This window comes from Cervus elaphus, chromosome X (assembly GCF_910594005.1).
Source record: "Cervus elaphus chromosome X, mCerEla1.1, whole genome shotgun sequence".
Classification (NCBI taxonomy): Eukaryota; Metazoa; Chordata; class Mammalia; order Artiodactyla; family Cervidae; genus Cervus; species Cervus elaphus.
Genome location: NC_057848.1, coordinates 59,515,240 through 59,543,236, shown reverse-complemented (window position 1 = coordinate 59,543,236; position 27,997 = coordinate 59,515,240). Strand labels below are relative to the sequence as shown.

Here is a 27,997-nt window from a genome sequence, read left to right as displayed (position 1 = left end):
GATTTTAACAGTGTGTGAGGATCATTTCCAATTACCCATGAATGATTTTTTACCTCCAGTCTTTTCTCTCCTCCATTAATCTAACCACCCACTGCATTGTACACACGAAGTTCAGTGTGTGCTTCTATGCACAGTTTCTTGGCCCAGAGTGAGCCTGGGTGTACACATGGACCTGTGCACGTCGTCTTGAGGAAGAATCATCTCCCAAGACTGCATCTGTGGCCTCACACTAATTCAGTGTCTCTGGAATATAAGTGTAGACAGCATAGCCTTTTCTCTCACCATTTGGGGAACTTGTTTCTCTAGGTGTGCCTTGGGCAGAGCCTAAAGATTTCAAAATGGAACTAGCTGTAGCTGGCTTGACAGATGATGTCAACAAGTTGTGCACGAAGATTTTCCTCAGTCTTTCCCGTTTCTGCCCAACATTGAGCCCACACCAGGTGCTGCCATCTGGAATGACATTCCAAACAGTTAAAAACGGAAAACTCATCAAATTCCACACTTCAAATGGGTAGATTATACCTCAAGAATCCTCTTAAAAATATAAAGCTCAATGTACAGGCTGTTCACTCTGGGTACCTCAAAGAGTGAAAAGTAAGTCTGAACCATAATGCGTAGTACAGGCAGAGCCAATTCACTTACCAAGGATGCCTCCTTCCCCTAGAGCCCAGTACAGGGATCAGCAGGTTACTGACATGCCCAGCAAAAAGGAATAGGATCTCTGTGCTACTTATAGAATCTTCCAGTTCAAGCTCCGCCTTCCCTAAAGGCAATAAACTGAGCTTTGCATGGAGACTGAGAAAAGCTACCTAAATGGGATGGAAGAGCCTTTGGATGTATAAAAAACTGGTTTGCCTGGACTGGAGCTCTTTTCACTGGCAACACCAGAGTCCACTACATCTCTCACTGTGCAGGAAGGACCTTTGGTCCATCTGGGCAGCCCACCAGCCATCTTAGGGAGGCTGACAAGTTCTCTCCTCCTCCACCATCACTCTTTGTTTCCCACATCTGGCTATGGGCCAGAAAGCCCCTGGGCCTCAGTGCCTGGAACACAGTAGGCACTCAATCAATGTTCTTTTAATTGAGTTGAGACTCAAGTGACGGCAAGAACAAGCAGTCCAAGGAATTTAGGCCAAAAGCGAACCTCACTAAGTTAAAATATGGCCCAAATCACACCCTTCACCTGACTTCATTCATCTTCACACAAAGGTACAAATCATTTTCCTGGCAAGGAAACAGCCTCCGTTTGATGCTAATGCCATATGAACTCAAGTCAGGAGGCCAGTTAACCTCGTCAGTTTGGAAAAGCTGCAAAAGTTAAAACTTTACCCCAAATGGCATCTTACCAGAAGTGTTATCCAGTGGCAACCACCCATAACAGAAAGGCAGCTGCTACTGCTTCTGCACATGCTCCTTCATTGCACAGTGGAACACAAAAATGAGGAACCCTGAGTCAGGAGAAGAAGGTCAGTCTCTTTCAGCTTCCTTCACTCACGGTCACCAGTGCCTAGACTCAAGCCTACTCTTGTCACCATCAATATTTCTTCTAAGGAAACCCAAGGCTATTACTAGTTTTCTGAGGTCACCTTTCTAGCTCCTTCCCAACTGGCAGTGATAATAAGAAAGTGTATCAAGATTTCACATCAACCATAGTTTTGCTCCTGGGCTACTGTCCATCCTAGAGCTTGAGAGGTCAGGTGTGCAGTGAGAAGCAGCCTCTGAGATGGCTTTCAATGTAGCCCAGACCCTGGTATTCACATCCTTATAGAGTCTCCTCCCATGTTGTACCAACAGAATAAAATATGGCAGAAGTGATGGCACATCATTTGCAAGATTAGATTATAAAAGACATTGTACAATCTCTCTCTCTCTGGCTCCTTGTCTTTCTCTCCCTACCCACCCTGCCCCCACCCTCAGAGCTGATTAGAAGCTACAATGGTAATCATATTACAATTTATAATGGGTAAAATGGAGTGTAAGCTTTAAAACTTGTGAATCACTATATTGTACACCCGTAACTTAAATAATATTGTACAGCGACATTACTTCAATTTTAAAAAAAGAAAGAAGGGATTTTCCCTGGTGGTCCAGTGGTTAAGACTCTGTGCTTCCAATGCAGGGGCCATAGGTTCAATCCCCGGTTGGGGAACTAAATCCCCACATGCCACATGGCCAAAAATTAAGTAAGTAAATAAATAAATATATGGAACTTAAAATTTTTTAAATAAATAAAAATAAAACCCATAAAGGCTTCCCTGGTGGTCCAGTGGTTAAGAATCCAGCTTGCAATGCAGGGGACACTGGTTCAGCCCCCGATCTGGAAAGATTCCACATTCCAAGGAGCAACTAAGCTTGTCATGTACCACAACGAAGTGAAGCCCATGCACCTAAAGCCCATGCTCTGCAACAAGAGTTTGTTGTTTAGTTGCTAAGTCAGGTCCTACTCATTCAAGACCCCATGGACTGTATCCCGCCAGGCTCCTCTGTCCATGGGATTCTCCAGGCAAGAATACTGGAGGAGGGGTGCCATTCCCTTCTCCAGGGCATCTTTCTGACCCAGGGATCAAACCTGATCAATCCCTGATCTCCTGCATTACACGCAGATTCTTTAACCCCGAGCCACCGGGGAAGCAACAAGAGAAGTCACTGCAATAAGACGCCTGCACACCACAACTAGAGAGAGTAGCTCCCGCTCACCACAACTACAGAAAGCTTGCACAGCAATGAAGACCCAGTGCAGACATAAATAAATAAAAATAAAAAAGAAAGAAAGAAAAAAGGGACATTAAATGGTCTGCTTCATGGAGTGGGGAGCTTTCTGTCTCTAGGAAGCTTCAGGTGGAGGCTTACTGTTACTTGATGGGAAGATCTGGCTTCTCCAGCCCCAGCCCCGAGCCTCTCTGATTTCATGTGGGAGGCAGCAATCTGGAGGCTAAACAGAATGACAGATCTCACTACCTCCCCTGAGGGCTTTATCTCTATTTGTAACCGAACCTCTGTGGTGAGGAAGCCAGCAGCACTTGCTCTTTGGCTAAGCAGTGACCAGCTGGAAGGTAGTCCAGCAACTTGATGAGAGCATACCCCAGTCTCGGTCTCCTTCAACTTCAGCAGGAATAAGGGGGCCACAGTGACAAGCCGCCCCTCTTACTGCTCTGATTTCCTGCACGGAGTTTAGCTAGTTCTCAGACTTAAAGGTTATTCTGTGAATTGCAATGAGCTGCGTGCCAGCTCTCCCTCTCTGCCTGACAGCCTCCCTTTTTCTTTCCAATAACAGATTGATCTGCTTACTCACTAGCACATAGCCATGAGGGAAGATGGCAGGTTTTTGCCACCTGTATTTTTATTTGTGCATCCCTCCTTCAGAAATAGCTCATCAAAAGCATCATTTTTTCACACCTGACCACAGGGCAACCCCCTTCAGCCAAACTCGCAAACTTGCCATCTGTCTTTTAAATGGCTAATTTGTTCACTTGTTTCATTGCATTCTTGTTTTGAATATCTGGGACGTGTACACGTGTGTGTATGTCTATAGAACTTGAGTTTAAAACTTCGAGTTCTAAAACCCCCCCTCTCTGCAAGATGGCACATTCTATCTTGTAGGCGGGACTAGGAACTAGGAAGGCTTGGTGATTGACATAAAGTCTATCTGACAGACAGAGACAGCCTGGCTCTGTCGATGCTGGATCTGTGGGGCTTTGGTTTTCATCTTCAGGAGATATCTCATTGGATTCTGCATCTACCCATCCAGGCTTCCCATTTAGAGACGACTTTCTCCTTCCAGTGTGAGAACGGAACACGTGCTGTTTTGCAAACACCCCTCCTCTGCTTTTAGCTCCAAACTTATTTGTTTTCGGGTTCCTTCGTCTGCTTTCCCTTTAATCCCTGTTTCCATAAGGTTGAGTGTGTTTCTCCTCAGAGCTCGTGTGCCTGAGAGAAGCCTGGAGTTAACTGCTTAGGAAGAAATCCACACAGGCGTTTGGTTCTGAAGCCACTTCAGTACACAGTCTAGAGCAAGGCACTTTCGTTCTCAAAGCGTCATGCTGCTGAGACTGGGGTATCTCAGTCCAGGTAAAGTCAAGAAGTAAAATGTAGAACCTTCGCCAGGGCATCGGTCAATGATCTGGGATACAACCAAATGTTGGTAGCCTCAAAAGTAACCGTGTGACAGTGGTGTGCAGCACTTCTAAAAATTCTGTCCCCACTGCCAGAAGGAATAAAGATGGCATGTGGGTAAAAAACAGCACATTTTGTGTCTCTTTATATTCCAATCAGAATTGGCTATATAAGGGATATCCCTGGTAGTCCAGTGGTTAAGGCTCCACACTTCAATGCAGGATGCATGGGTTTGATTCCTGGTCGGGGAACTAAGATCCTGCATGCCACTCGGTGTGGCCAAAAAGTAAAAAATTTTTAAAAAGAATTGGCTGGTTGGTGGAATCCAGTGGAACAGAAAGTTTCTTTCTTTTTTTCTTAAAGTTTTTTTTGATGTAGACCATTTTTGAAGTCTTTATTGAATTTGTTGCAGTATTGCTTCAACATTGCTGCAGTATTGCTTCAACATTGCTTCAGTATTGCTTTTTGTTTTTTTTGGCCATGAAGTATGTGGGATCTTAGCTCCCTGATCAGGATGGAAGCAGCACACCCTGAATTAAAGGTGAAGTCTTAACCACTGGACTGCCAGGGAAGTCCCAAAAAGTTTCAGTTGGTACACTTCATTGCTCTAAAATGAGATGGTTTCTTGAATCATAGGACTTGTGGTCAAAGAGTATACCTTATTCTGGATTGTTTCCCCACCCCCTGCAGCACCTTGTAAATGACTGGCCTAAAGGAACTGCACAGCAATTCACATTTCCCAAGTTTCCTCAGGGGTTAACAACTACAATGATAAAGGATTCTGAGGTTTTTAAAATGCCAAATTTGAAACAAAGTTTTAATATTTCCCCCCAGCAGCATTTCTCAGAGCTTCTAGATACCAAGGTACATTGTGCCATTTCAAGAGTGAGGGAGGTACTTTTCTGCATTTCCCAAAGTTCTTTGACCATAGTACTCCTTCTTGCTGAGCACCCTATGGGATCACCAGCTCCCTTTACTCTGATAAAAGGGTTAAGAGCAGTAAAGGAGACCCTAACTCAATGGACTTCCCAGGTCGATTCACAGCCTCCCCTAGCAGCCCAGATAAACTGAGCCAATCTTGAGGGTAAAAGTGTGGGGTGGAATTTGAGACACCCAGGATTATTCTGCATGCCTCTTCTTACCAACATTTTTAACTAGGCAACATCAGATTAAAACAAATAGCAGCAATTACTCAGAGGTGTGTTAACCAGAGCCCTAGCTTTTACTTTTCATGGCATCCTTGGTCTTCCATTTATTAACTTCAGTAATCATTTGCTCCTTTCACCAGAAAATAGAGAGTGAAGGGCTATAAAGTCATTAGTTTAGGATCAGCTAATTCAACAAGCTGTAGTAACTTTTTCAAGATTGGTTTGTAGCAAAACCGAGATCAGAACCTTGGCTTCTTGCCAGGACCCATTGCTCTTTGCTCTCCACCTCCAATCCTCTATGGCTCTAGAACTTCCTAACCAGGTTCCTTCCCACAATATGAGGATATCTGATGCAGCCAGAGTCTATAGGGTCAACAGCTCAATGTTTACACTGCCCAGTAATTTCTCTGTTCAATAGGATTTGAGTCTGTACACTTAGGAGCTCAATGTATCAATGCAATGAATACTGTAGGAAGTACTGCCAATCAGTGTTCCATAGAGACACGGCCAACTAACAAGAACCTACTGTATAGCACAGGGAACTCTACTCAATTCTCTGCAATGGCCTATATGGGAAAGAATCTAAAAAAGAGTGAATATATGTGTATATATAACTGATTCACTTTGATGTACAGCAGAAACTAATGCAACATTGAAAATCAACTATACTCCAATACTCAGATGGAGCTGAGTTAGCTATCTGGGATTCTCTCTACATCCCTGAGTAAGAGAGAGTGGGCTCATTTAATGAAGCCCTAACATCTCGCCAGTGTTTCTAATGGCTTCCTGTCAGTCACTGACAGCAGAGGCCTCTTGGATTATTTTTTCCTCCTTTGAAAAAATACTGAAGACTAAAGGTAAGATTTTCTAAAGCCGTAAGAACTTTGATGGAGGTCTAGCTTGAGCCACAGAAGGTACAGAGAAACAACAGTTACCTTGCAAAGTGTTAAAAATGGCAAAAAGATATAAGAAAAGGATTCTCACAGGTCCCCAGGCAAAAAAGGCCAACCCCCAGGTGAGACCAAGTAAGAAGGTCAGGCCAGTTGTGCCTTTGAGGTCTTGTAGAATCATCTTCCATCAAGTCTTTTGGCTTGGGATTTCATGGAGTTCAGTTGAGCAAGAACAGTGCAGAACATGGAGAGATTCATGAGAAATATGAGGCAAAAATAAGCCACCACTGAGATGTAAAATATAGGAACATCTTTAATCCAACAACTGGAAGAGACCAAGGAGAGAAGCCTATTGTGAGGTAGAGAAACATAAACTCCTACTTATTTTATTGGAGTGTAGTTGATTTTCAATGTTGCATTAGTTTCCGCTATACGTCAAAGTGAATCAGTTATATATACACATATATTCACTCTTTTTTAGGTTCTTTTCCCATATAGGCCATTACAGAGTATTGAGTAGAGTTCCCTGTGCTATACAATAGGTTCTTGTTAGTTATTTATTTTATACATAGTAGTGTGTATATGTCAATACACACAATTTATCCCTCCCCCTCTTTCTCTCCTGGTAACCATAAGTTTGTTTTCTACATCTGTGACTCTATTTGTTTTTAAACTGCTATTTTTTTTTATGAGACTCTGAAGATCACCGAGTCAGTTTCATTTCACATGAGAACACCTAGGCCTAGAGTGTGAACCAACCCGGCAGAGTTCATTCATGCTCACTGGGGGCAGAGCTGAGACCAGAACTCCAATCTCCTGAGCTTCAGTCCAGGGTTCTTCCCAGCCTCAATTTAGAAATCCTAGAGGACAGTTCTGCCTTACACATGCAGAAACTTCTCAGTCCAGTTCCCTAGGAGGCTATTTTCTTCCTCAACAGCAGAAAATGAAATTATGTATTTCCCCCCAATGTGGCTTACACCTGAGTTTTTATTTGCAGGATAGATTCTGCTTTGCATGATAAATATCACAGTGAAAGGACATAGGTAATGACTGGCTTTTTAGAATGTTATATCAAACAGTAATGAGATCATCAGACATAATGAAAATGCAACAAAAACAGGACAGCTCTAACTATATTGCTTTCAAATATGATGTTTAGTTTTGACCTCCCACCACAACTTCAAACTTCAAAAGGCAACTCTGGCCACTGGATTGATTAATGGCTCTACAGTTTCTATTAAAGAAGAAATATGTAGTAATTTATATGAACAGATAATTCATCTCATAATATGCCAGTTACTACAGACATTATCTCTGATTTTTGAACATAGACAAGCTTTACTAGTATAACTGTGTGTCAACTTAGCTGAGACTTATTTTCCAGAACCAGGAAAATCCCCTGTGGTCATATTGTTCATGTTGGCATGGATACTTTCATGTACAAGTGCGTTTTGTGTGTTTGTGTGGGTGGGATGGGATTCGGGCTGAGGGATGCATTTAATTCTCCCAGTGGAATCTAATACTTAGGGTTCCCCAGGCTTGTGGTTGCCAATGGGGATGGGGATGAGAAAGGGATGGATTGGGAATTTGGGATTAGCAAATGCAAACTGTTACATATATGTGTAACTGAATCACTTTGCTGTATACCAGAAACTAACATAACACTTTAAATCAACTAGATTTGGATAAAATAGATTTTTAAATAGATTTAGATTTAATAAATATTGTTACTGCATTCCTGTATGTGCTTATTTGCCAATCTGAAGTGCAATAAATTGGGCACTTATTGCAAAATGTCTGTGGCTTATAACAATAAAGATGTTCAACCTTGTGGTCAAAAAAAAAAAAAAAAACCCAGAACTTAAGGTTGCCCAAATATCACCTTCAACCTTAAAAAAGGCTCTGAAAATTCTTTTAAAAAGGTAGCACTATATGCTTGCATAGAGAATCATCTCCATGACATGTTAAATACGCAAAGAATCGGACACGACTGAGCGACTGAACTGAACTGATCTACTATTTGGGTGACAAAGTGTGCAGGAGAATATCTACACAAATTTGATTGTTGGTAATAAGAGTTGCATAGAGGGATGAAAACTGGGGAGCTGGGCTTTGGGAGTGGGCTTTACTTTTCATCCTCTTGTAAAAAGGACTTTACTTTTCATCCTCTTGTACCTTTCATCCCACCCTTTTGTACATTTGAATTTTATACCGTGTGCCTGTACTATTTCTTCAAAATACAGTTGTTTTTTAAAAAGCTCTTAGAGTACTCTGCCTTTTACTCACCAATTCACATATGAAAGGGTTCTTTTCAGGGGGAGTGGAGTGGATTTTGTTCTGGTTTTGCTTTTGCTTTTGATCTTTGAAGAAGAATCACCATTAGACATTGGGGACCCTTTAAGTCACAAAACAAGCAAGGAAGGAGGATGGAGGAGATGAGAAGAAAGGGTAGAGAAAGAAAGGATAACAAGGAGTTATAATTAGAAGGCATCTGTTGGCAGTGGTAATATAATATTGACCCTCTGGAAACTGTCATCTCAATATGAAAGATGGAGAGATCTGGGGGGCAAGACCTTGTGCATTTGATTCCTGTCCAGCGGGAGAGGAAATCTATAGTGAAAAAGAACTTGAGAGGCTACGATAAAGAGAATGAACATAATGAAGAATGGATAAGTAAAAAGCAATTCGAAGTATAAAGTGAGGTTGTAAAACTGGAGCCCATTATACAGAGTGAAGTAAGCCAGAAAGATAAACACCAACACAGTATACTAACGCATATATGTGGAATTTAGAAAGATGGTAATGATAACCCTATATGCAAAACAGAAAAAGAGACACAGATGTACAGAACAGACTTTTGGACTCTATGGGAGAAGACGAGGGTGGGATGATCTGAGAGAACAGCATCGAAACATGTATATTATTATATGTGAAATAGATCACCAGTCCAGGTTCGATGAATGAGACAAGTGCTTGGGGCTGGTGCACTGGGATGATCCAGAGGGATGGGATGGGGAAGGAGGTGGGAGGGGGCTTCAGGATGGGGAACACATGTAAATCCATGGCTGATTCATGTCAATGTGTGGCAAAAACTACTACAATATTGTAAAGTAATTAGCCTCCAATTAATAAAAATAAATGGAAAAAATAAAAAAATAAAGTGAGGTTGTACAGCCTGAAGGACTGCATGGTAACTATCTACAGGCCTGTGAAAGAAGGTTCTGGAAAGGTAGAGCGATTTGAATGGCTATTCTCTGGTACCTGTGGGTGAGAGAACCAAAGAGCTGGGCTTGTATATCAATTAGAGAAAAGAAAAAGTACATCAACAGGACAATAAAGCCAAGCCAATTTACAAAGGAAAGTGGTGGAGTCTTCTTCGGGAGACCTTTGTGGCTGAAATACAGAAAAGGTTTCTAACCTACTTCAGTATTTCTTTATAGTGGCTCTTCCAACTCCTAAGTTCTGTGAGTTTTCTAATCATGAAAGCTGCCGATGTCTATTATGTAGATTTCTTTTACTGTTTCCTTGCATTGTATCTACATCATTATTATATTCCCATTTCATAAATTTGAGAGCTCTTTACCAGCAAAAAAATTTAAAAAACAGATTAATTAATTAATAAATAATTGCTGCGAAATGCATATTACTTACCACAGAACAGGCCACATGCTGAGCACTTTATATACATGGCATCATTTTAATCTGCACCCAGCACTGAGCATAAACATTATTATGCCCATTTTCCAGAGGAGGAAATGGAAAGAAGAGGTAAAGTAAGTTGACCAAGGTCGTATGGAGTCCAGACGCCTTAGACATCTAACCATTATATCAGTGCACCCATTACTTTGTTAGAGTAAAAAGGCTGAGACTAATTTCCTCCCTGAAGCCAGTGTTTCAAGACCAAGGCCCAGGCCAGGAACACCTCACCATACCCTGATGGTCGAGACCACCACCACTGGAGAAGCAGAGATGCTGGTACTTACAATGGAGTTGTTGAGCTCAGAGTCCCATACAGATCCTTTTTCACACTGAGTATGATTGCCACCATGATGGCTGGGATTCCTAGAGTGGGGAAGCAAGCCAAAGGCATCCCATTAGGAAGCAGGGGAGAGTTCCTGATCAATGATTGTGAGTCCTGCTACACTAAGACACTGTTTAAATGAGCCACAGATGTGTGGGCATCAAAATACCATTGTTTGCAAAATGTTTGTGAATTCTTCCAAGTTAAACATTTCTAGGAGTTCTCCAATCTGCTAAACTAAACAGCATGCCAATGGCTCCAATACAACACCCACTGGTTATTAAAAACAGCACAAGTGCCAAAAATCAACTTGGCAATGAAAGTATCTCGTTCATGGGAATGCAAGTTTGCATCAAGCATTTCTGCTCAGATGATCAGCTGCCAATTTGTCTCCCTTACAGTACTGCCCATTAGTTCCTGGTATCTTTTTGTCTAGGTCACCTTGAAGGAAGGGCATAGGCAATCAGCTTCAGCCTTCGGTGCTTTTCTGACAAGGGAGCTGCTTGCACACTCGTTACTAGTTTGACATTTTGACTAGATCGACCAGTTAACGACCAGTCAATTTAGCCTGAGTATAATAAAGCAATCAGTTCAGTCAAAGTGGTCAAACGTGATGTGAGTATAGACATGGGGCTTAAAAAATCCAATTACATGTACATTTGCAAAACTTAAATGATTTCTCTCTTTCTCACAATGTATTTCTCCTAAACTAGGAGCATTATACTGGCACACATTTTAGGGGTCTTGTAAGAATACTTTCCAAAACTGTTTCAAAGCCCAGAGTGTCAAGCATCTTGAGAAATCCTCCACTTCCACTGTCCTGTCCTGTGATGAACAGGACAGTCCCTTCTGGTCTGTATGTGGCCCACCTAGCACAGGGCCCAGCATTATGTCGATTGGAAAAATCCCACCCTGAAAAAATCCCACCCTGAAGGGAGGGATGGAGGGAGGCCTCTCATTTAAGAAAGTTGTGGGACAGTCTCCAGTCTGTGATTATACTTTGCTAATTGAGACCAAAAAAAGGTGTCTACTGGTTATTATAGGGCTTCCCCTGCGGCCCAGTTGGTAAAGAATCCGCCTACAATGCGGGAGACCTGGGTTCGATCCCTGGGTTGGGAAGATCCCCTGGAGAAGGGAAAGGCTACCTACTCCAGTATTCTGGCCTGGAGAATTCCATGGACTGCATAGTCCATGAGGTCGCAAAGAGTTGGACACGACTGAACAACTTTCACTTCACTTCACTGCTTATTAAAAAATGTGGACAACTAAATCTATTGCCTTGGACAGGGATTTAAATAAAGGAATAAAACCTTTGAAACAGGCTGCTTTGGCATTAGGAAGACAGAAGTTCAAACATAAACAGAGGCTAATATTTGTTTTCCTTACGGTTGACTGCATTTGTCTAATATTTAAATGCTCCCTGTAGCGGGCCACCTCTGCAGTGGTTCCCTGGCCAACCCTATGGGGATCCAGAGGCCAAACAGACAAAGGCCTGAACCATGGCTGATCTGAATTTCGGTGGAATGCCTTGTGACCCCCGACGAATTCGAGAAGACAGGGCAGTCCTGTGAGGAGGCACTCTGAGGCCGTCTACTACTTGCCACCTCACACCCTCTGAAAAGCTGTCATGATGCAGTTTCTCATCGCCTCCCCCGGTGTGGGGCTTTGCACCCTGCCTCCTCAGAACAGAGTTGCACAATAAAAGTACCAAGCCTTAGCCTTGCCTATCTCCCCCTGCATCCCAGCAAGTGTGTGTGGGATGTGCAGATCAAACAGATGAGAAGCCAGCCCTAGGGAATACCAACATGGAAGGAACAGGCAGAGGAAGAAGGGTCAGGAGAGAAAGCTGAGAACGAGTGATGCCCGGGGATTGAGTGCTATTTCCAGCCCTTGCACGTTTAGCTACATGTGTGTTATCCACCTTCTGGATTATTCATGAAACCTCTTCCACAACATTTTTCAGACTCAAGGTGAGGGTTGCCAGGCATAAAGGGGAGTATTGACTATTTTTGTCTTTGTACACCTGATGGTTCCAACGTATACTAGAACCATGTTTTAGATTGTGCTTTGTTTAAAATTAGCCTGTCTCCATTCACCACAATAACATGGGTAATAGCATTGTGTATCCAAAGAAAGCACATACTACATTAATGAACTCCCTAAAAGGATGAGTAGCTAATTGGGAAGCTATTGTCTTCACAAAGGCAGTGGAAGGTACACTTCATACACAGCTCCTATTTTGTTGTTGTTCAGTCGCTCAGTCATGTCCGACTCTTTGCGACCCCATGGACTGCAGCACGCCAGGCTTCCCTGTCCTTCATCATCTCCTGGAGCTTACTCAAACTCATGTCCACTGAGTCAGTGATGTCATTCAACCACCCCATCCTCCGTCATCCCCTTCTCCTCCTGCCCTCAATCTTTCCAGGCATCAGGGTCTTTTTCAGGGAGTCAGTTCTTCACATCAGGTGGCCAAAGTATTGGAGTTTCAGCTTCAGCATCAGTCCTTCCAATGAATATTCAGGACTGATTTCCTTTAGGATGGATTGGTTGGATTCCCTTGCAGTCCATGGGACTCTCAAGAGTCCTCTCTAACACCACAGTTCAAAAGCATCAATTCTTCAGTGTTCAGCTTTCTTTATGACCCAACTCTCACATCCATACATGACTACTGGAAAAACCACAGCTTTGACTCTACGGACCTTTGTCGGCAAAGTAATGACTCTGCTTTTCAATATGCTGTTGTGGTTGGTCATAACTTTTCTTCCAAGGAGCAAGCAACTTTTAATTTCATGGCTGCAATCACCATCTGCAGTGATTTTGGAGCCCAAGAAAATAAAGTCTGTCACTGTTTCCATTATTTCCCCAGCTATTTGCCATGAAGTGATGGGACCAGATACCATGATCTTAATTTTCTGAATGTTGAGTTTTAAGCCAGCTTTTCACTCTCCTCTTTCACCTTCATCAAGAGGTTCTTTAATCCTGTTTGCTTTCTGCCATAAGGGTGGTGTCATGTGCATATCTGAGGTTATGGCTATTTTCCCCAGCAATCTTTTATTTTGAAATCATCAAGCCACTGTAGTTTATTTATTGTACTGCTTTTTAACAGTCTATCCCACTATATTCAGTCATGCTTCTGCTACAGAAGCATACAATTTGCAAATCTATGGAAGCATATAAGAGGCAATAAGTAAGCAAAGAAAATCTCACTTGCTTAAAAAGAATGGAGTCTCTAGATTAAAGTGATCAGCAATGAAGAGGTAAATAAATAGAAAATCATAACATTAGGTATATTCTTGCTGAATTACTGAAGTCCAAATGTTACCAAAAAAGCAAAGAACCTCGTAAATTCCCAGCAGAACATATAAAACAGGACAAAAAGTTAAAAAAATTAACCACCTAGGAAAATAATAATATTCATGTTAGTAGATACAGTCCTCCCATAAACTTTGTAAAATAGAAATAAGCAAAAATAACTCTATTATAATATGACAAATATTATTTACTGTAATCAACAAAAAGTATCACTTTAAATAACAAAACTTAAAAATCACTTCAATTAATATCAGGAAGCTTATAGTGATAACTATCAAAGCTATTATTTAACACTGGAGTTTTGAGCAATAAGAAAAGAAAATTATTACACAACATTTTTATACTAACATGATTTTAAGCCTAGGTAATCTAAGATATTCCCATCAACTACTAGAATTAATTAAAAAATTTATGAAATTAACATACATAAGACAGAGGTACCAAAAATAAACAGTTCTCTCTTGTAGAAAAAAGAATCTAGAAATTAAAATATATACATCTGTGTTTTCCTCCTTTTCCAATACAGTGTTGAAAAACTCTAATGTATTAAATCTACTTACTAAACAATTCAATGCTACAATTGGTATCTTTGGAACTAATTATGTCTCTAATATCTAAGATATTAGATATTGAATAAAAGATATTAATCTGTAAAGCAATTATCCTTCAATTAAAAAATAAATTTTTTAGAAAAGATAATAAAACACCATAGATCTCTGGATGCCAATATAAGCTCTGCATTTCTAAGGAAGTATAATTTCTACCGGCAGTCTTGATTCCAACTTGTGCTTCAGCCAGCTCAGCATTTTGCATGATGTACTCTGCATATAAGTTAAATAAGCAGGGTGACAATATACAGCCTTGATGTATTCCTTTCTCAATTTGGAACCAGTCCGTTGTTTCATGTACAGTTCTAACTGTTGCTTCTTGACCTGTATACAGATTTCTCAGGAGGTGAGTAAGGTGGTCTGGTATTCCCATCTCTTGAAGAATTTTCCACAGTTTGTTGTGACCCATGCAGTCAAAGGCTTTGGCATAGTCAACGAAGCAGAAGTAGATGTTTTTTCTGGAACTCTCTTGCTTTTTCTATGATCCAACAGATGTTGGCATTTAATCTCTGGTTCCTCTGCCTTTTCTAAATCTAGCTTGAACATCTGGAAGTTCTCGGTTCAACATATTGTTGAAGCCTGGCTTGGAGAATTTTGAGCATTATTTTGCTAGCATGTGAGGTGAGTGCAATTGTGCGGTAGTTTGAGCATTCTTTGGCATTGCCTTTCTTTGGGAATGGGATGAAAACTGACCTTTTCCAGTCCTGTGGCCACACCTGAGTTTTCCAGATTTGCTGGCATATTGAGTGCAGCACTTTCACAGCATCATCTTTTAGGATTTGAAATAGCTCAACTGGAATTCCATCACCTCCACTAGCTTTGTTCATAGTGATGCTTCCTAAGGCCCACTTGACTTTGCATTCCAGGATGTCTGGCTCTGGGTGAGTGATCACACCATCGTGGTGATCTGAGTCATTAAGATCTTTTCTGTATAGTTCTTCTGTGTATTCTTGCCACCTCTTCTTAATATCTTCTGCTTCTGTTAGGTCCATACTGTAACTGTCCTTTATTGTGCTCATCTTTGCATGAAATGTACCCTTGGTATCTAATTTTCTTGAAGAGAGATCTAGTCTTTCCCATTCTATCGTTTTCCTCTATTTCTTTGCATTAGTCACTTAGGAAGGCTTTCTTATCTCTCCTTGCTATTCTTTGGAACTCTGCATTCAGAGGAGTATATCTTCCCTTTTCTCTTTTGCCTTTCTCGTCTCTTCTTTTCTCAGCTATTTGTGGGCCTCCTCAGATAGTCGTTTTGCTTTTTTGCACTAACCATTTTGCCCTTTTGCCTTTTTCCACCTCCTATGGATCCAACACATTTTCTGAATGATTAGTCTGGTTTGAATAGGCAAGGGGTGGGGAAGAGCTGAGCTGTTCATGTCAGAATTATAGGAAAGCAACCAATGAGAACTATTTATGCTAAGTTCCTTCCTGGCTTCTTCTATAGGGCGGCAGAATGGTGACAGTTATAAGACGTGGTGTGAAATGGAGTAGGTCTGAACCAGCACCCTCTCAGATCTTTCAGGTCTTTTCCCTGGCCTTAAACAATCTGACTACATCCTAGAGGTCAAAGTCCAAACTGTGGAGATAGACTCCCTGGTTCAAACCCCAGTTCTGCCACTTACTAGCTGTGCAAATTCTGGCAAATTACATAATCTCTTTGTGCCTCAGCATCCTCATCTGTTAAGTGGGAATAATGATGAAACCTTTCCCATAGGGATATTGTGAAGATTAAATGTTGTTGCTGTTGTTTAGTTGCTCAGTCATGTCTGAATCTTTGCAACCCCGTGGACTGTAGACTGCCAGGCTCCACTGTCCATGGGATTCTCCAGGCAAGAATACTGGAGTGGGTTGCCATTTCCTTCTCCAGGGGATCTTCCCCAACCAGGGGTCAAACCCACATCTCCTGCATTGGCAGGTGGATTCTTTGCCACTGAGCCACCAGGGAAGCCCAGAAGATTCAAGCTTAGATTAAATGAGACGCTTTGAACCAGGTTGGGCACATGGAACACTACCTCAGTGTTGGCTATTGTATCCATGTGTATTTGTTGGGATTTTAACTTGAGAAAGAGAAGGATAAAAGCTGACAGGTTCACTGCTATAGATCTAGCATTTAGCACAGTGCAGCAGCAGGTGCTCAGTAAATATGTGTGAACTAGTGTCTTGCAAGAGGTCAAAAGCTTGATTTACAGAGCAATACAGACAGAAAAAGAAATGCCCACCCAAAAACCAGTGAGGCAATGCTTAATTCCTTACCTATGATAATAGCAGAAGTTTGGTCTTAAATACTTGTATAATAGAATTACACAGACACAGGCTTGAAACAGACATCAAGGACAATGGCAGATATACTTATCCTAACCAACCAGACAAAATTTAAGGATATAATTAGGAATGTACTTGTTGAAGACTTTGACTAGAGTGAAATACATGCAGACTGTCTCCAGGCCCATCCAAGTCAAAGACACGAGCAGGAAGTAATGAAGTGCCACAGCAGCTGTGATACAATGGCCCGCTTTCTGAAATGATGATGACCAGGAATTGACTAGAAATACGGGGTTTAGCATCAGTAGTGCTGTGTACAAGTTGTTCAGGATTTTGGAAGGATGATCTTTTCGAAGTTTGCTAAAGGAGAAGGTGCAATGTGAGGCAGGGTCTCTGCTTTTGATCAAGCATGGCCATGCTTTCTATGTATAATAATTAAAAGAATAAAAGAACTGTCTATTAAAATTTAATTATTCATATTACCTTATATGTACTAAATTTTTGAGTCCCCCACCATCTTTCCAGGTAGAATCAAAATATTTCAAATAAGGTGACCTTTAGTAATAAGAATAATAATAGCTTCTCTCAGCTAAGCAGTCCCTTTTTTTGAAGAAAAGGAAGGAAAGATTTTCTTGGATACTACAATTCCACCATCACTCCTTCAAGTGACTCAAGACTAAATCTACACATGACCAAGTAGCAGGATGACTATAGGAACCATTTCACATAGTTACTTGGGTATTTCAAAGATCCAGACACTTGACTTCATGGAATTTTTCAAGAATTTTCAATTTTCACTTGAAAAGAATTTTCCAGTCTTTTGCCTATTTTTAATGTATTGTCTTTCTTTTGCTTTTTGCTTTGTAGTTTTTAATATATTCTGCATACAAGTCCTTTGTCAGATATATGTATAGTGAATATCTTCTCTTAACCTGTGGCTTGCATTTTCACTATTTTCATGGTATCTTTTGATGAAAAAAAAACTCTTAATTTTAATGAAGTTCAATTGATTAACTTTTTCTTTAATACTTAATGTTTTTGTACCCTGTTGGAGAAATCTTTTCCTATTTCAAACCTATAGTTGTTTTAAAAATTCAATTGCAATCTTTTTTTCAGAGGAGCCTTGATTTTTTTTAACCTGGCCACTTCATAATCTAAAGGATCTGACCTCTGCCTATTGTGATGAATAAGAACATTTTTGTTAAATTAACACAAAATTAACAAGGTTACAATGCCAAGAGCATCCATCAAACCAAATTAAACTTAGAGTAAAACTCTACCAACTTACTGAAAAGCTAAGTATGTCACTATTGCAGCTCCCAGGAAAATGGAGGAGATTCCATATCTGATGTGTGTTATAATCACTAATATCCATTCATTCACTGCATCCACTGCAGATCTGGATAAATCCTAGGGAATGCAATGTGTTGTATTTTATACATTTGGCTAGGCAAGTTTATGGTTAAAAAGTTTTCAGTGCTCACTAACAGTAGGTTCCCAGGACCTACAGCATCTCTGTTAAAGCTCTTATAAAACCTGATGTATGTAGATGGATATACAGTAAGACTGTATATTGTTCGTTGATTATGCCTAGTGCAACTTACTGTGTATGGGGCATGGAGAGTCATCAACAGCACTGGAAGAACATTTAGTCCTTGGTTTTATTGTCATTAACATGTTCCACACTTCAAATATAACCAAACTAATAGATGTGAATTTGAGATACAAAGTGAATTATTATCTGAACTGAGCGTTCCAAAACATTGCACGGAACATCAAAAAAATGTTCCTTTCCCTTAGACCTTCAATAATTTTCATAAAATTAAGAGACAAAGTGGACCTTAGAGATCACATAAACCAGTAATTTCTTAACCTGAGGACTATAAAAGACTTGAAATGGTATGCAAATTACTCGAATATATTTGTGCATCATTCTGGGAAGACGGTCCATACTTTTCATCAGATGGCAGTGGCTTCGTGACTCCTGAAAGTTGAACAAATGCTGGTCCACGCTGGTAGTTCTTAACTGGCCACAGTTTTACCCCTCCCCTGGCACAGGTGGCAAAGTCTGGAGACATTTTTGGTCGTCACTCCTGAAGAAGGTGCTACCGGCATCTAGTGGGCAGAGAACAGGCATGCTGCTAAACACCCTTGAATGCACAAAACAGCACCCACAACAAAGAAATATTTGACCCAAAATAGTAAGAGTGCTAAGGTTACGACATCCTCATCTACCCCAATCTTTCACATTCCAGAAGACAAATTTAAGATCCAAACAAGTGAAATAACCTGACCAAGATCACATAGATAGCTAGTAACAAAGCTAGACTGTGAACCATGGTCTTTTGACTCATGCTGTAATGTTCTAACCAATTTGCAGGAGGGTAAACAAAATTCTTACAGTTCAATAAGTATCAATGGATTACCTCTTATTTGTTGAGTAGACATGGTTAAAAAAAAAGAAAGAAAAAGAAAACTATAAAACAGATTCTCAGCCCTCAGGGAGTTTACCATTAGTAGAAGAAACAACTCATACACAACACATTCATATACCAGTATATAATATATACAGTACAGTAACTTAGGAGAACTAAGAAAGTATTCAAGGGTGGGTAAAGAAGAAGGAAATGCATTTGAGAGCCATTTTGAAGGAAAACTCAAGTCCTGATGTTAGGGAGGACCATAGGAAATGAAGGAGAGGAGGATTAACAGTTACTCCAAGGCTCTAAGCCTGGATATGCAAGTTGATCAGAAAACTCATGTTTGGTTAACTATCACAAGTATTAAAAATAAAAATTTCTTTCTTACACTGCAGTGTGGCAATAACTATTAAAATTTAATATTCTAAGTGGAAGCAGTTCTACTTCCATCAATTTATTCTATAGAAATACACCAGTATTAGAAGACAAATAAATAAAAATGTGTACTATAGCATTGTTCATAATGGAGAAAAACAGTAACAACTCAAATGCTTACTGTAGCAGATTGGTTAAATTCCACTGTGGAATACCATAAAAATATTTTTAAAAATTTAAGTAGATAGACATATATTTGCTTGAAAGGTGTCCAATATATATTGTTAAGTGAAAAGCAAGTGGTAAAAACAGTATGTATAATTTGATCCCATTTTTTAAAAAAACAAAAGATATATTAATATACATATACAGGAAAAGAATTTGAAAGAACATACATAAAGGTGTTAAAGATGGTGATTTCTCTGGAGGGGGATTATAGAGACCTTTTCTGTAAACTTTGAATTTTGAGAAATCGGCATTAATTTTACAAGGAAAAAAAATAAGCATTCATTTCAATTTGCTCCACTTTGAATGAACAAGGTGGGGGGCTTTTTTCCACTTGCATGTCACTTTTCCATAACTTAGTTCATACATATATTCTTAGTCTGTAATCTAATAAAAGTTGTCAAAACTCTATTAAGGAGTGATTATGAGGCAACCAGGCTTCCCTGGTGGCTCTGACGGTAAGGAATCTGCCTGCAATGCAGGAGACCTGGGTTTGACCCCTAGTTCGGGAAGATCCCCTGGAGAAGAGAATGGCTATCCACTCTGGTATTGTTGCCTGAAGAATTCCATGGACAGAGGAGAGTGGTGGGCTACAGTCCATAGGGTCTCAAAGAATTGGACATGACTGAGTGACTAACACTTCACACATTGAGACAACTCACCATTAAGACTCCGAAATGGGTAAGATGATCACACTGACAAGACTGTGTAATTTACGTTTGTTTCCTTTACATTACAGCCTGATGAATTCCATCCACCTTGCCCATCTGCAAGTGACAGAAGGGAATTTCAAAGCAATTTTGCTTTTCTCAGAAATGTTTGATTTTTCATTATATGTACCTTTCCAACGTGTGCTATAATTAGTATTGTTTGTTAAGACAGCAGGATAGCAGTATAATTGAACACTGAAATTAAATTAATCCTAATAGGCAGAACTGACTTGTGGAGGACTTCATAAATGGCATAACTTCTTTGGTTCTCACTTTTCCTGTTCTTCTACAGATTAGGACAGACTTTAATGATGAACAACAGTCCTGCCACCATACTGGGGTGACAGAGTAAGGACTGTTTTTTTCAAGTAGCACAAGGAGGAAACAGATCTAGAACTTTTTGAAAGGTCTGAGATATGGAATATAGGCTGACACGTGGGGTTCCTCAATGGGGCTGGAATAAACATTTGAAACAACCAGCTCAACCTAGAATTCAAATGGTCTCAAGTGTTTTGCATTCAAGTCAGGTTATGGTCTAGAACTCCTTAGGGCCAATTAAAGCCTCTGGTCTACTTGACACCTGCCTAGTTTCTCACTCCTGAGCACATTCAGGGTTCTAGAACTAACCCACATACCTTGAGAACTTGTAGATCTTGGGTACTAGATGACATTTAAAGTTAAACCTCTAGAGTAGTACTAGACCAGAGGGGTTCTCCTAGGACAGGCAGCTAAGTGTGGTTTAAAATTTGTCCATCCGGGATAATACTAAGAGATTCCAGAAGTTCTAGATCCATGGACAGAGGGTGGGGGCAAAAGATGAGCTGGAAAGAGCCCATTAATGGATATTAATGAATACACAGATCAACTTATTGGGGCTTTGGGGGACAAAGCTTATCATTTTACAGAAATCTTACCCTGAATGACTTGAAGGGGACCAGGAAAGGACAGTGCTCTCTTTGTTGTAAGAAAGCAGTAGTATTCCCTTCCCTCACCCCAGGATTCCAAGGATACTAAAAAAGGAAACATCCCAGACAGAGCTTCTACATGTGGAAGGACTGCTCCCAGAGACACTCCTGGCATTCCAGGAGCAATTGCTTCTGTGTGGGAATTTTCTGAGATTGGGCTACATCCCTACAGATTCCAATGGCAATGGTCAAGCTTAAGAGGATCCCATTCAGCAATCCCTTTCCATCACCCTTTCTCTCTCTTTTTAAAAATTTTTATCAGAGTATAGTTGATTCACAATGTATTAGTTTCAGATGTGCAGCAAAGTGAATCAGACATACATATACGTATATCCACTCGTTTTAGATTCTTTTCCCATATAGGCCATTACAGAGTATTGAGAAGAGTTCCCTGCGCTAGACAGTAGGTCCTTATCAGTTAACTATTTTATATGTAGTAGTGTGTATATGCCAATCCCAAACTCCCAATGTATCCACCTCACCCCCTGCTAACCATAAGTTTGTTTTCTACATCTGGGACTCTATTTCTGTTTTGTAAGGTAAGTTCATTTATAGCCTTTTTTCAGATTTCACATATGAGTGATATCATGTGATATTCCTTTCTCTGTTTGACTTACTTCGCACCTTTAGAGCTCCTCTAAGTCCATCTATGTTGCTGCAAATGGCATTATTTCCACTACTCCTTCTCTTATGGCCCCCAAAGACTCATACTCAGTCAAGTAGGAAGGGTCCATAGAGACCAACCAGAATGTCTTATCCCCTCCATGAAAAGATAAAAAGATGGAAGCACCTAGAGAGTAAACGGACCACTCAAGGTCACACAGTCAATGTAGAAGAGAAGAGGGAAAAACAGAGGAGATAGTAGACCTGGAAGATCTCATGGAAAAGCTCAGATAAAGAGCCAGATCTTCATTCTTCAGCTTTCTTCAAACAGCTCAAGGCTGCTCTGTACTGCTGTTTTCCAACTTTCTTTCTTCCAGTTTGCTGAGTTATGTGCTTTCTTTCTAATCTCCTAAATAAGTCTTTTTTCAAAAAGAAAGTTTTAAAAATGAAACTCCCATGCCCTAATTAGATATGAAGCACATTCATATCTTGGTCATTTGGAGTTCCCTGTAGGGTCTGTTAAGACAGTAGCTTCAGTACAGCTTGCTCCCACGTAACTCCCAAATAGCAACATGGTCAAGGACAAAGTCTCACTGAGAGCAAAAGCCGAAGTTTGCTATGAAAATTACTTACTGTTATTCCCAAAGTCCCAAAAGGCACAGCAAACTTGATCATAATTCTAGAAAAAAGAAAAATCAGAGGCAAATAGCTTTCCTTGTGACTGTCACCAAATAATGACAACTACACACAAGTCTTTTCTTCTTGATGTTTTGTCGAAGAGTAGACACATACACACACCATTTGTAAGCTGGTTTTAAAATAAACTCCAAGTATCTTGGAGTTTACAAGTGAGTAACAAAACAATATGTTACTGCTGCATAGTGATCTGGTATGTATCCTTTAATATCTTTGGTAAAGTGAGAATTTGCCATGTCTTCCTGGTACAAGGCCCAGGAGGAGGATTGGAGTAGCTCTGATGTGCGGTAGGTGCTTCTTGTGAAATTCTGGAATTTGGGGCTCATAGCTGAGATCGAGCCTTATGGATACAATATTCAGATGCCTCAGGCTTCCTTGGTGACTCAGGGGTAAAGAATATGCCTGCCAGTGTGACATGGGTTTGATCCCTGATCCAGGAAGATTCCACATGCTGTGGAGCAACTAAGCCAATGAGCCACAACTACTGAGCCTATGCTCTAGAGTCCAAGAGCCAAAACTACTATGCCCACGTAGACCCTGTGCTCCACAACAGAAGCCACGGCAATGAGAAGCCCAAGAACTGCAACTCCATAGTGGCCCCCGCTCACCACAACTAAAGAAAAGCCCACACAGCAACAAAGACCCAGCAGAGCCAAAAATAAAATAAGTAAATTTAAAAATAAAAAAAGATCGATCCGCATCCTCATCAGGTCTAGTGAGCATTCCTGAAGCCTCACCAGCTCCTGCAATCTCCAAGGAGCTGGAGGGCAATTAGAAATTGGTTATGGGGGATGCCTAGAGAGCTGTGGCCCCAGCCAGAATTAAGAGATCTTACCTGTTAAATATATTTCATTTGGTATCTTTTTAAAAGAATTCCTACTCCCACTCTTCCTTTTTTCCTTCTAGAATTAAGACCTGTGAAAAATATGCTCTACCATATGGTCTTTTAGATTGGCAATGAAGGAAGCTATTAAGACTCCACACTGGACATAGATTAACATCAAAGAATGGAGTAGTAGTTTATTCTTATATCACGGCTAAATTTGAGCATTTAGTAATATATACCTTATGTTATGCCATATGACTATGGTTTTAATTCTTTGGTGATAATTAATACATATTTTAATGCTCTTCATGGAAATTCAAAGGATAAAAATGTTTCACTATGTTGAATTAATTTGTTTCCCTTTCTCAAAAATAAATGGAATTAAATATCATTTAGAGTGATGGGAAAACCAAAAGATCCTCTTGCCCCCAGTCACTCCCCTGTTGATCTGCCACAGTGCTGGAAGCCTGTTGCTACTTATCCCTTTGGACTAAGGCATTATTTCTAAAGTCCCCAATTACAATACACCTCTGCTACCTGGAAGGAAACAATCTTCGTTAAATCTTGGAATCACATCTGCTAAGTAGCCAACTATTTTTAACAGGAGATTCGAGGAGGGGTTCTGAGGCCTTTTTATTTTGAGATGAAAATGGATATGTTACCTGGTTTCCTTGAACATGTTGCAGAGTAATAACCACTGGGTCTGCCAAGTTTTGAATGGATATATCAGAAATGCTGGCACTCACGACATATGTGGTTAATGCTTTTGTGATGTTTTTGGTCTGCGGATGAAACATACAAGGAAGAGGAGTTCAGGTCCTACCTTTCTAATTTCTGGCATGTTAATCATCAGTCTAGAATTCTGAAGTACTGCACGGCATTAGGTACAGACATGTGGAAAATAAAATCAAAAGCTAAGAGGGAAGTTTCAGAGATAATTTAGCTCATCTCCTATCTTCACATCAGGTCTAAATTATACCCAGCTGGACCAATTTCCAGCCATATACCCAAATATCTATCCAATGAGCATTGGTTTTGCACCTGCAACAAAGTTCAGCTATTGTCTACTAGTGAATTCCAGACTCTGACATGACGCTGCTGCTGCTGCTGCTAAGTTGCTTCAGTCATGTCCAACTCTGTGCGACCCCATAGACGGCAGTCCACCAGGCTCCCCCGTCCCTGGGATTCTCCAGGCAAGAACACTGGAGTGGGTTGACATGACGCAGTTCATCCCAATTCTAACCCTCACCCATCCTAACTTTCTTTGAGAGAGCCTCTCCTTATAAGGAACATCAGCTCATCATGGGTTAGTTACAACCTCTTCCTGTTGCATCCTCATTGGCAATGGAAGCTGGTTGATCATCATCCAGCTTGGAACAGTGTCCTCCCAGGACACCGTGGCCTCTTGAGCATAGGCACTGTGTGTCCTGGTGTCCCCTGCATGGCCTAGCACACAACAGGGGTTTTATCTTGTACTTACGGTGAGCCAGTTACTTTGTTAAGGGCGTTTCACGTGCACTATCTTCAGTTCTCACTGGAACAATGTAGGCATTTTTCAGGTATACTGGGGCTTGGGAAGGTTCAAAAGCTTGGACAAAGTCACACAGTTGGTGAATGACAGAGCAGGGATGCATCATAAATGTTGGTCTAAAGGAAATGTAGCTATTGAGATGCAGAGCTTGCTAATGCAGAGCCATTGAGATGCTGGGCCCATGAGCCACAGGCCAAGGCTCTAGGCGGCCAGGCAGCTGGGAAGGAGCTGCTTCTGGGGCTCACCTGAAGAGACGGGAGGTGGGGCGGGTACAGGGCAGGATAGAGAGGAAGCAAAGCCTCTGAGGACTTGCCAAGAAAGCCTAGAAATGGGGCGCCCTGATGATGTCCCATGAAGAACCTGCTGGGCCACTTTTAGAAGATGCCAAGCCCTCAAATTTCCTCAAATTTTCCAAAATCACGGCAGATGGTGACTGCAGCCATGAAATTAAAATACGCTTGCTCCTTGGAAGAAAAAGCTATGACAAACCTCAACAGGGTATAAAGGTCCATATAGTCAAAGCTATGGTTTTTCCAGTAGTCATGTATGGATGTGAGTTGAGAGTTGGACCATAAAGAAGGCTGAGCACCGAAGAATTGATGATTTTGAACTGTGGTGCTGGAGAAGACTCTTGAGAGTCCCTTGGACTGCAAGGAGATCAAACCAGTCAATCCTAAAGGAAATCAACTCTGAATATTCATTGGAAGGACTGATGCTGAAACTGAAGCTTCAATACTTTGGCCACCTGATGTGAAGACCTGACTCTTTAGAAAACACCCTGGTGCTGGGAAAGATTAAGGGCAGGAGGAGAAGGGGACGACAGAGGGTGAGATAGTTGGATGGCATCACCGACTTAATGGACATGAGTTTGAGCAAGCTCTGGGAGATGGTGAAGGACAGGGAAGCCTGGTGTGCTGCAAACCATGGGATTGCAAAGAGTTGGACACGACTGAGCAACTGAACAACAACAAATTTCTGAGCCCTTCAGCCACTGAGAAATGAGGAATTATGAACACAGCCTGGGGCTCCCTGAGGAAGCTACTCACTTTCTGTTCCTGACCAGCTCTGTCAACCAAAGCCAGCATGGTGGTTCAGTGCTTCCCTTCCCAGAGGAATCCCCCGGGGCAGTTCTTATGTAGAGGAGGGTTTGCAGCAAGGTCCAGAGGAAAAGGTCCTGGCCGATGGTTAAAAAAACAAGTCCTAGAGGATCCTGCTGTGATTTATGTCAGAGAGTGTTTTGCCTATGTTTTCCTCTAGGAGTTTTATAGTGTCTGGTCTTACATTTAGATCTTTAATCCATTTTTAGTTTATTTTTGTGTATGGTGTTAGAAAGTGTTTTAGTTTCATTCTTTTACAAGTGGTTGACCAGTTTTCCCAGCATCACTTGTTAAAGAGGTTGTCTTTCTTAAAAAACTGGAAATAGAACTGCCATATGACCCAGCAATCCCACTGCTGGGCATACACACCGAGGAAACCAGATCTGAAAGAGACACGTGCACCCCAATGTTCATCGCAGCACTGTTTATAATTGCCAGGACATGGAAGCAACCTAGATGCCCATCAGCAGACGAATGGATAAGGAAGCTGTGGTACATATACACCATGGAATATTACTCAGCCGTTAAAAAGAATTCATTTGAATCAGTTCTAATGAGATGGATGAAACTGGAGCCCATTGTACGGAGTGAAGTACGCCAGAAAGATAAAGACCAATACAGTATACCAACACATATATATGGAATTTAAAAAGATGGTAATGATAACCCTATATGCAAAACAGAAAAAGAGACACAGATGTACAGAACAGACTTTTGGACTCTGTGGGAGAAGGCGAGGGTGGGATGTTTTGAGAGAACAGCATCAAACCATGTGTATTATCAAGGGTGAAATAGATCACCAGCCCAGGTTGGATGAGTGAGACAAGTGCTCGGGGCTGGTGCTCTGGGAAGACCCAGAGGGATGGGGTGGGGAAGGAGGTGGGAGGGGGGATCGGGATGGGGAACACATGTAAATCCATGGCTGATTCATGTCAATGTATGGCAAAAACCACTACAATATTGTAAAGTAATTAGCCTCCAACTAATAAAAATAAATGGAAAAAAAAAAAAGAAAAAAAAAAAACAAAAACAAGTCCTAGCCCAGGCCCTCTTGTTTCTTGAAAGTCCCTTCCCCTTTCGGGGACACTGGTAACATGAGAAAGGTGGACCAAATACCTAACAACCCTCCCAACTTAGTCTCAGAGATGTGGTTTTCTATAGTGAGAAGGCCAAAGGAAGAGAAACACATAGTGACTTGGGACTGAATTAACCTACTTTCTGGCTTTATTTCCTTGACCTAAAAAGTGGCAACCATTCAGGGAAAGGAACTAAACCCTTGCTCACTCTTCTACCCTCTAGTTCTAGGCTCTGGTTGGACCTATTTCCATTTTTGAAGCATTACAGAAGCGGTTTCCTCTGCCTGAAACACTCTTCCCTCCTTCTCCTCACCCTTTCAAATCTTCTAGCTGGTACTTGACCTCCATCTCAGATGACACATCTCCTACAGAGGCCTTTCCTGAGCTCCCAGATAGCTGGGGTGCTGGGGCTTTGTGCTTCCAGAGCCCCTGGGCCATATTGTACTTGCCTTGGGCTTTGGCCCTCTCCCCAAGAGCCACCACTAATGGAGGGGTGGAAGAGGAGGCACATGTTTTCCAAGAGTGGTGTCTTATTAACAATATGGGGCTTCCCTGGTGGCTCAGACAGTAAATATTCTGCCTGCATTGCAGGAGACCCAGGTTCGATCCCTGGGTTGGGAAGATCCCCTGGAGAAGGAAATGGCAACCTACTCCAGTATTCTTGCCTGGAGAATTCCATGGACAGAGGAGACTTGTGAGCTACAATCCATGGGGTCACAAAAAGTTGGACATGAGTGAGTGACTAACACTTTCACTTAAGGTAATATGTTGTAATGACAGTTAAGGTTTTGATCAAAAGATATTAGAAGAAGTAGTGTGAAAGCAGAGCTGTGAGACTTTGAACTTGGGTGGGGGAGGGTTTGTAGTTAAACTGTGGCATTTTTTGTATGTGCTTACTCCCCCAAAATGAGTGGCTCAGGTCCCAGCCTCAGGTCACCCCCTTGCGTGTGAGAACCCTCCCCCATACAGCACCACACAATACACATAGTAGGAATTTAATAAATATTTGCTAGTTGAATAAATAACTGGGTGAATAAATGAATAAATTGTGTCCCTTCCCCTTTCTGGGTCTCAATATCCTCATTGGTAAAATGAGGAGATGGGACACAATGAATTATAAGG

The 27,997-nt window shown here is 41.2% G+C and overlaps 1 protein-coding gene across 1 annotated transcript in view; it reads right to left on the bottom strand.

The window, feature by feature from the left end:
• Positions 1-229: 229 nt before the first annotated feature.
• The window catches only part of ADGRG4 (adhesion G protein-coupled receptor G4), a 115,896-nt gene continuing 88,128 nt past the window's right edge, over positions 230-27,997 (bottom strand). Inside the window, 12 exon segments of the mRNA XM_043897377.1 lie at positions 230-450; positions 1,347-1,448; positions 6,197-6,352; positions 6,355-6,476; positions 10,135-10,213; positions 12,552-12,557; positions 16,449-16,711; positions 17,640-17,761; positions 20,034-20,072; positions 20,074-20,138; positions 22,283-22,328; positions 23,834-23,953. Coding sequence (XP_043753312.1) covers positions 230-450; positions 1,347-1,448; positions 6,197-6,352; positions 6,355-6,476; positions 10,135-10,213; positions 12,552-12,557; positions 16,449-16,711; positions 17,640-17,761; positions 20,034-20,072; positions 20,074-20,138; positions 22,283-22,328; positions 23,834-23,953 — 1,341 coding nt within the window.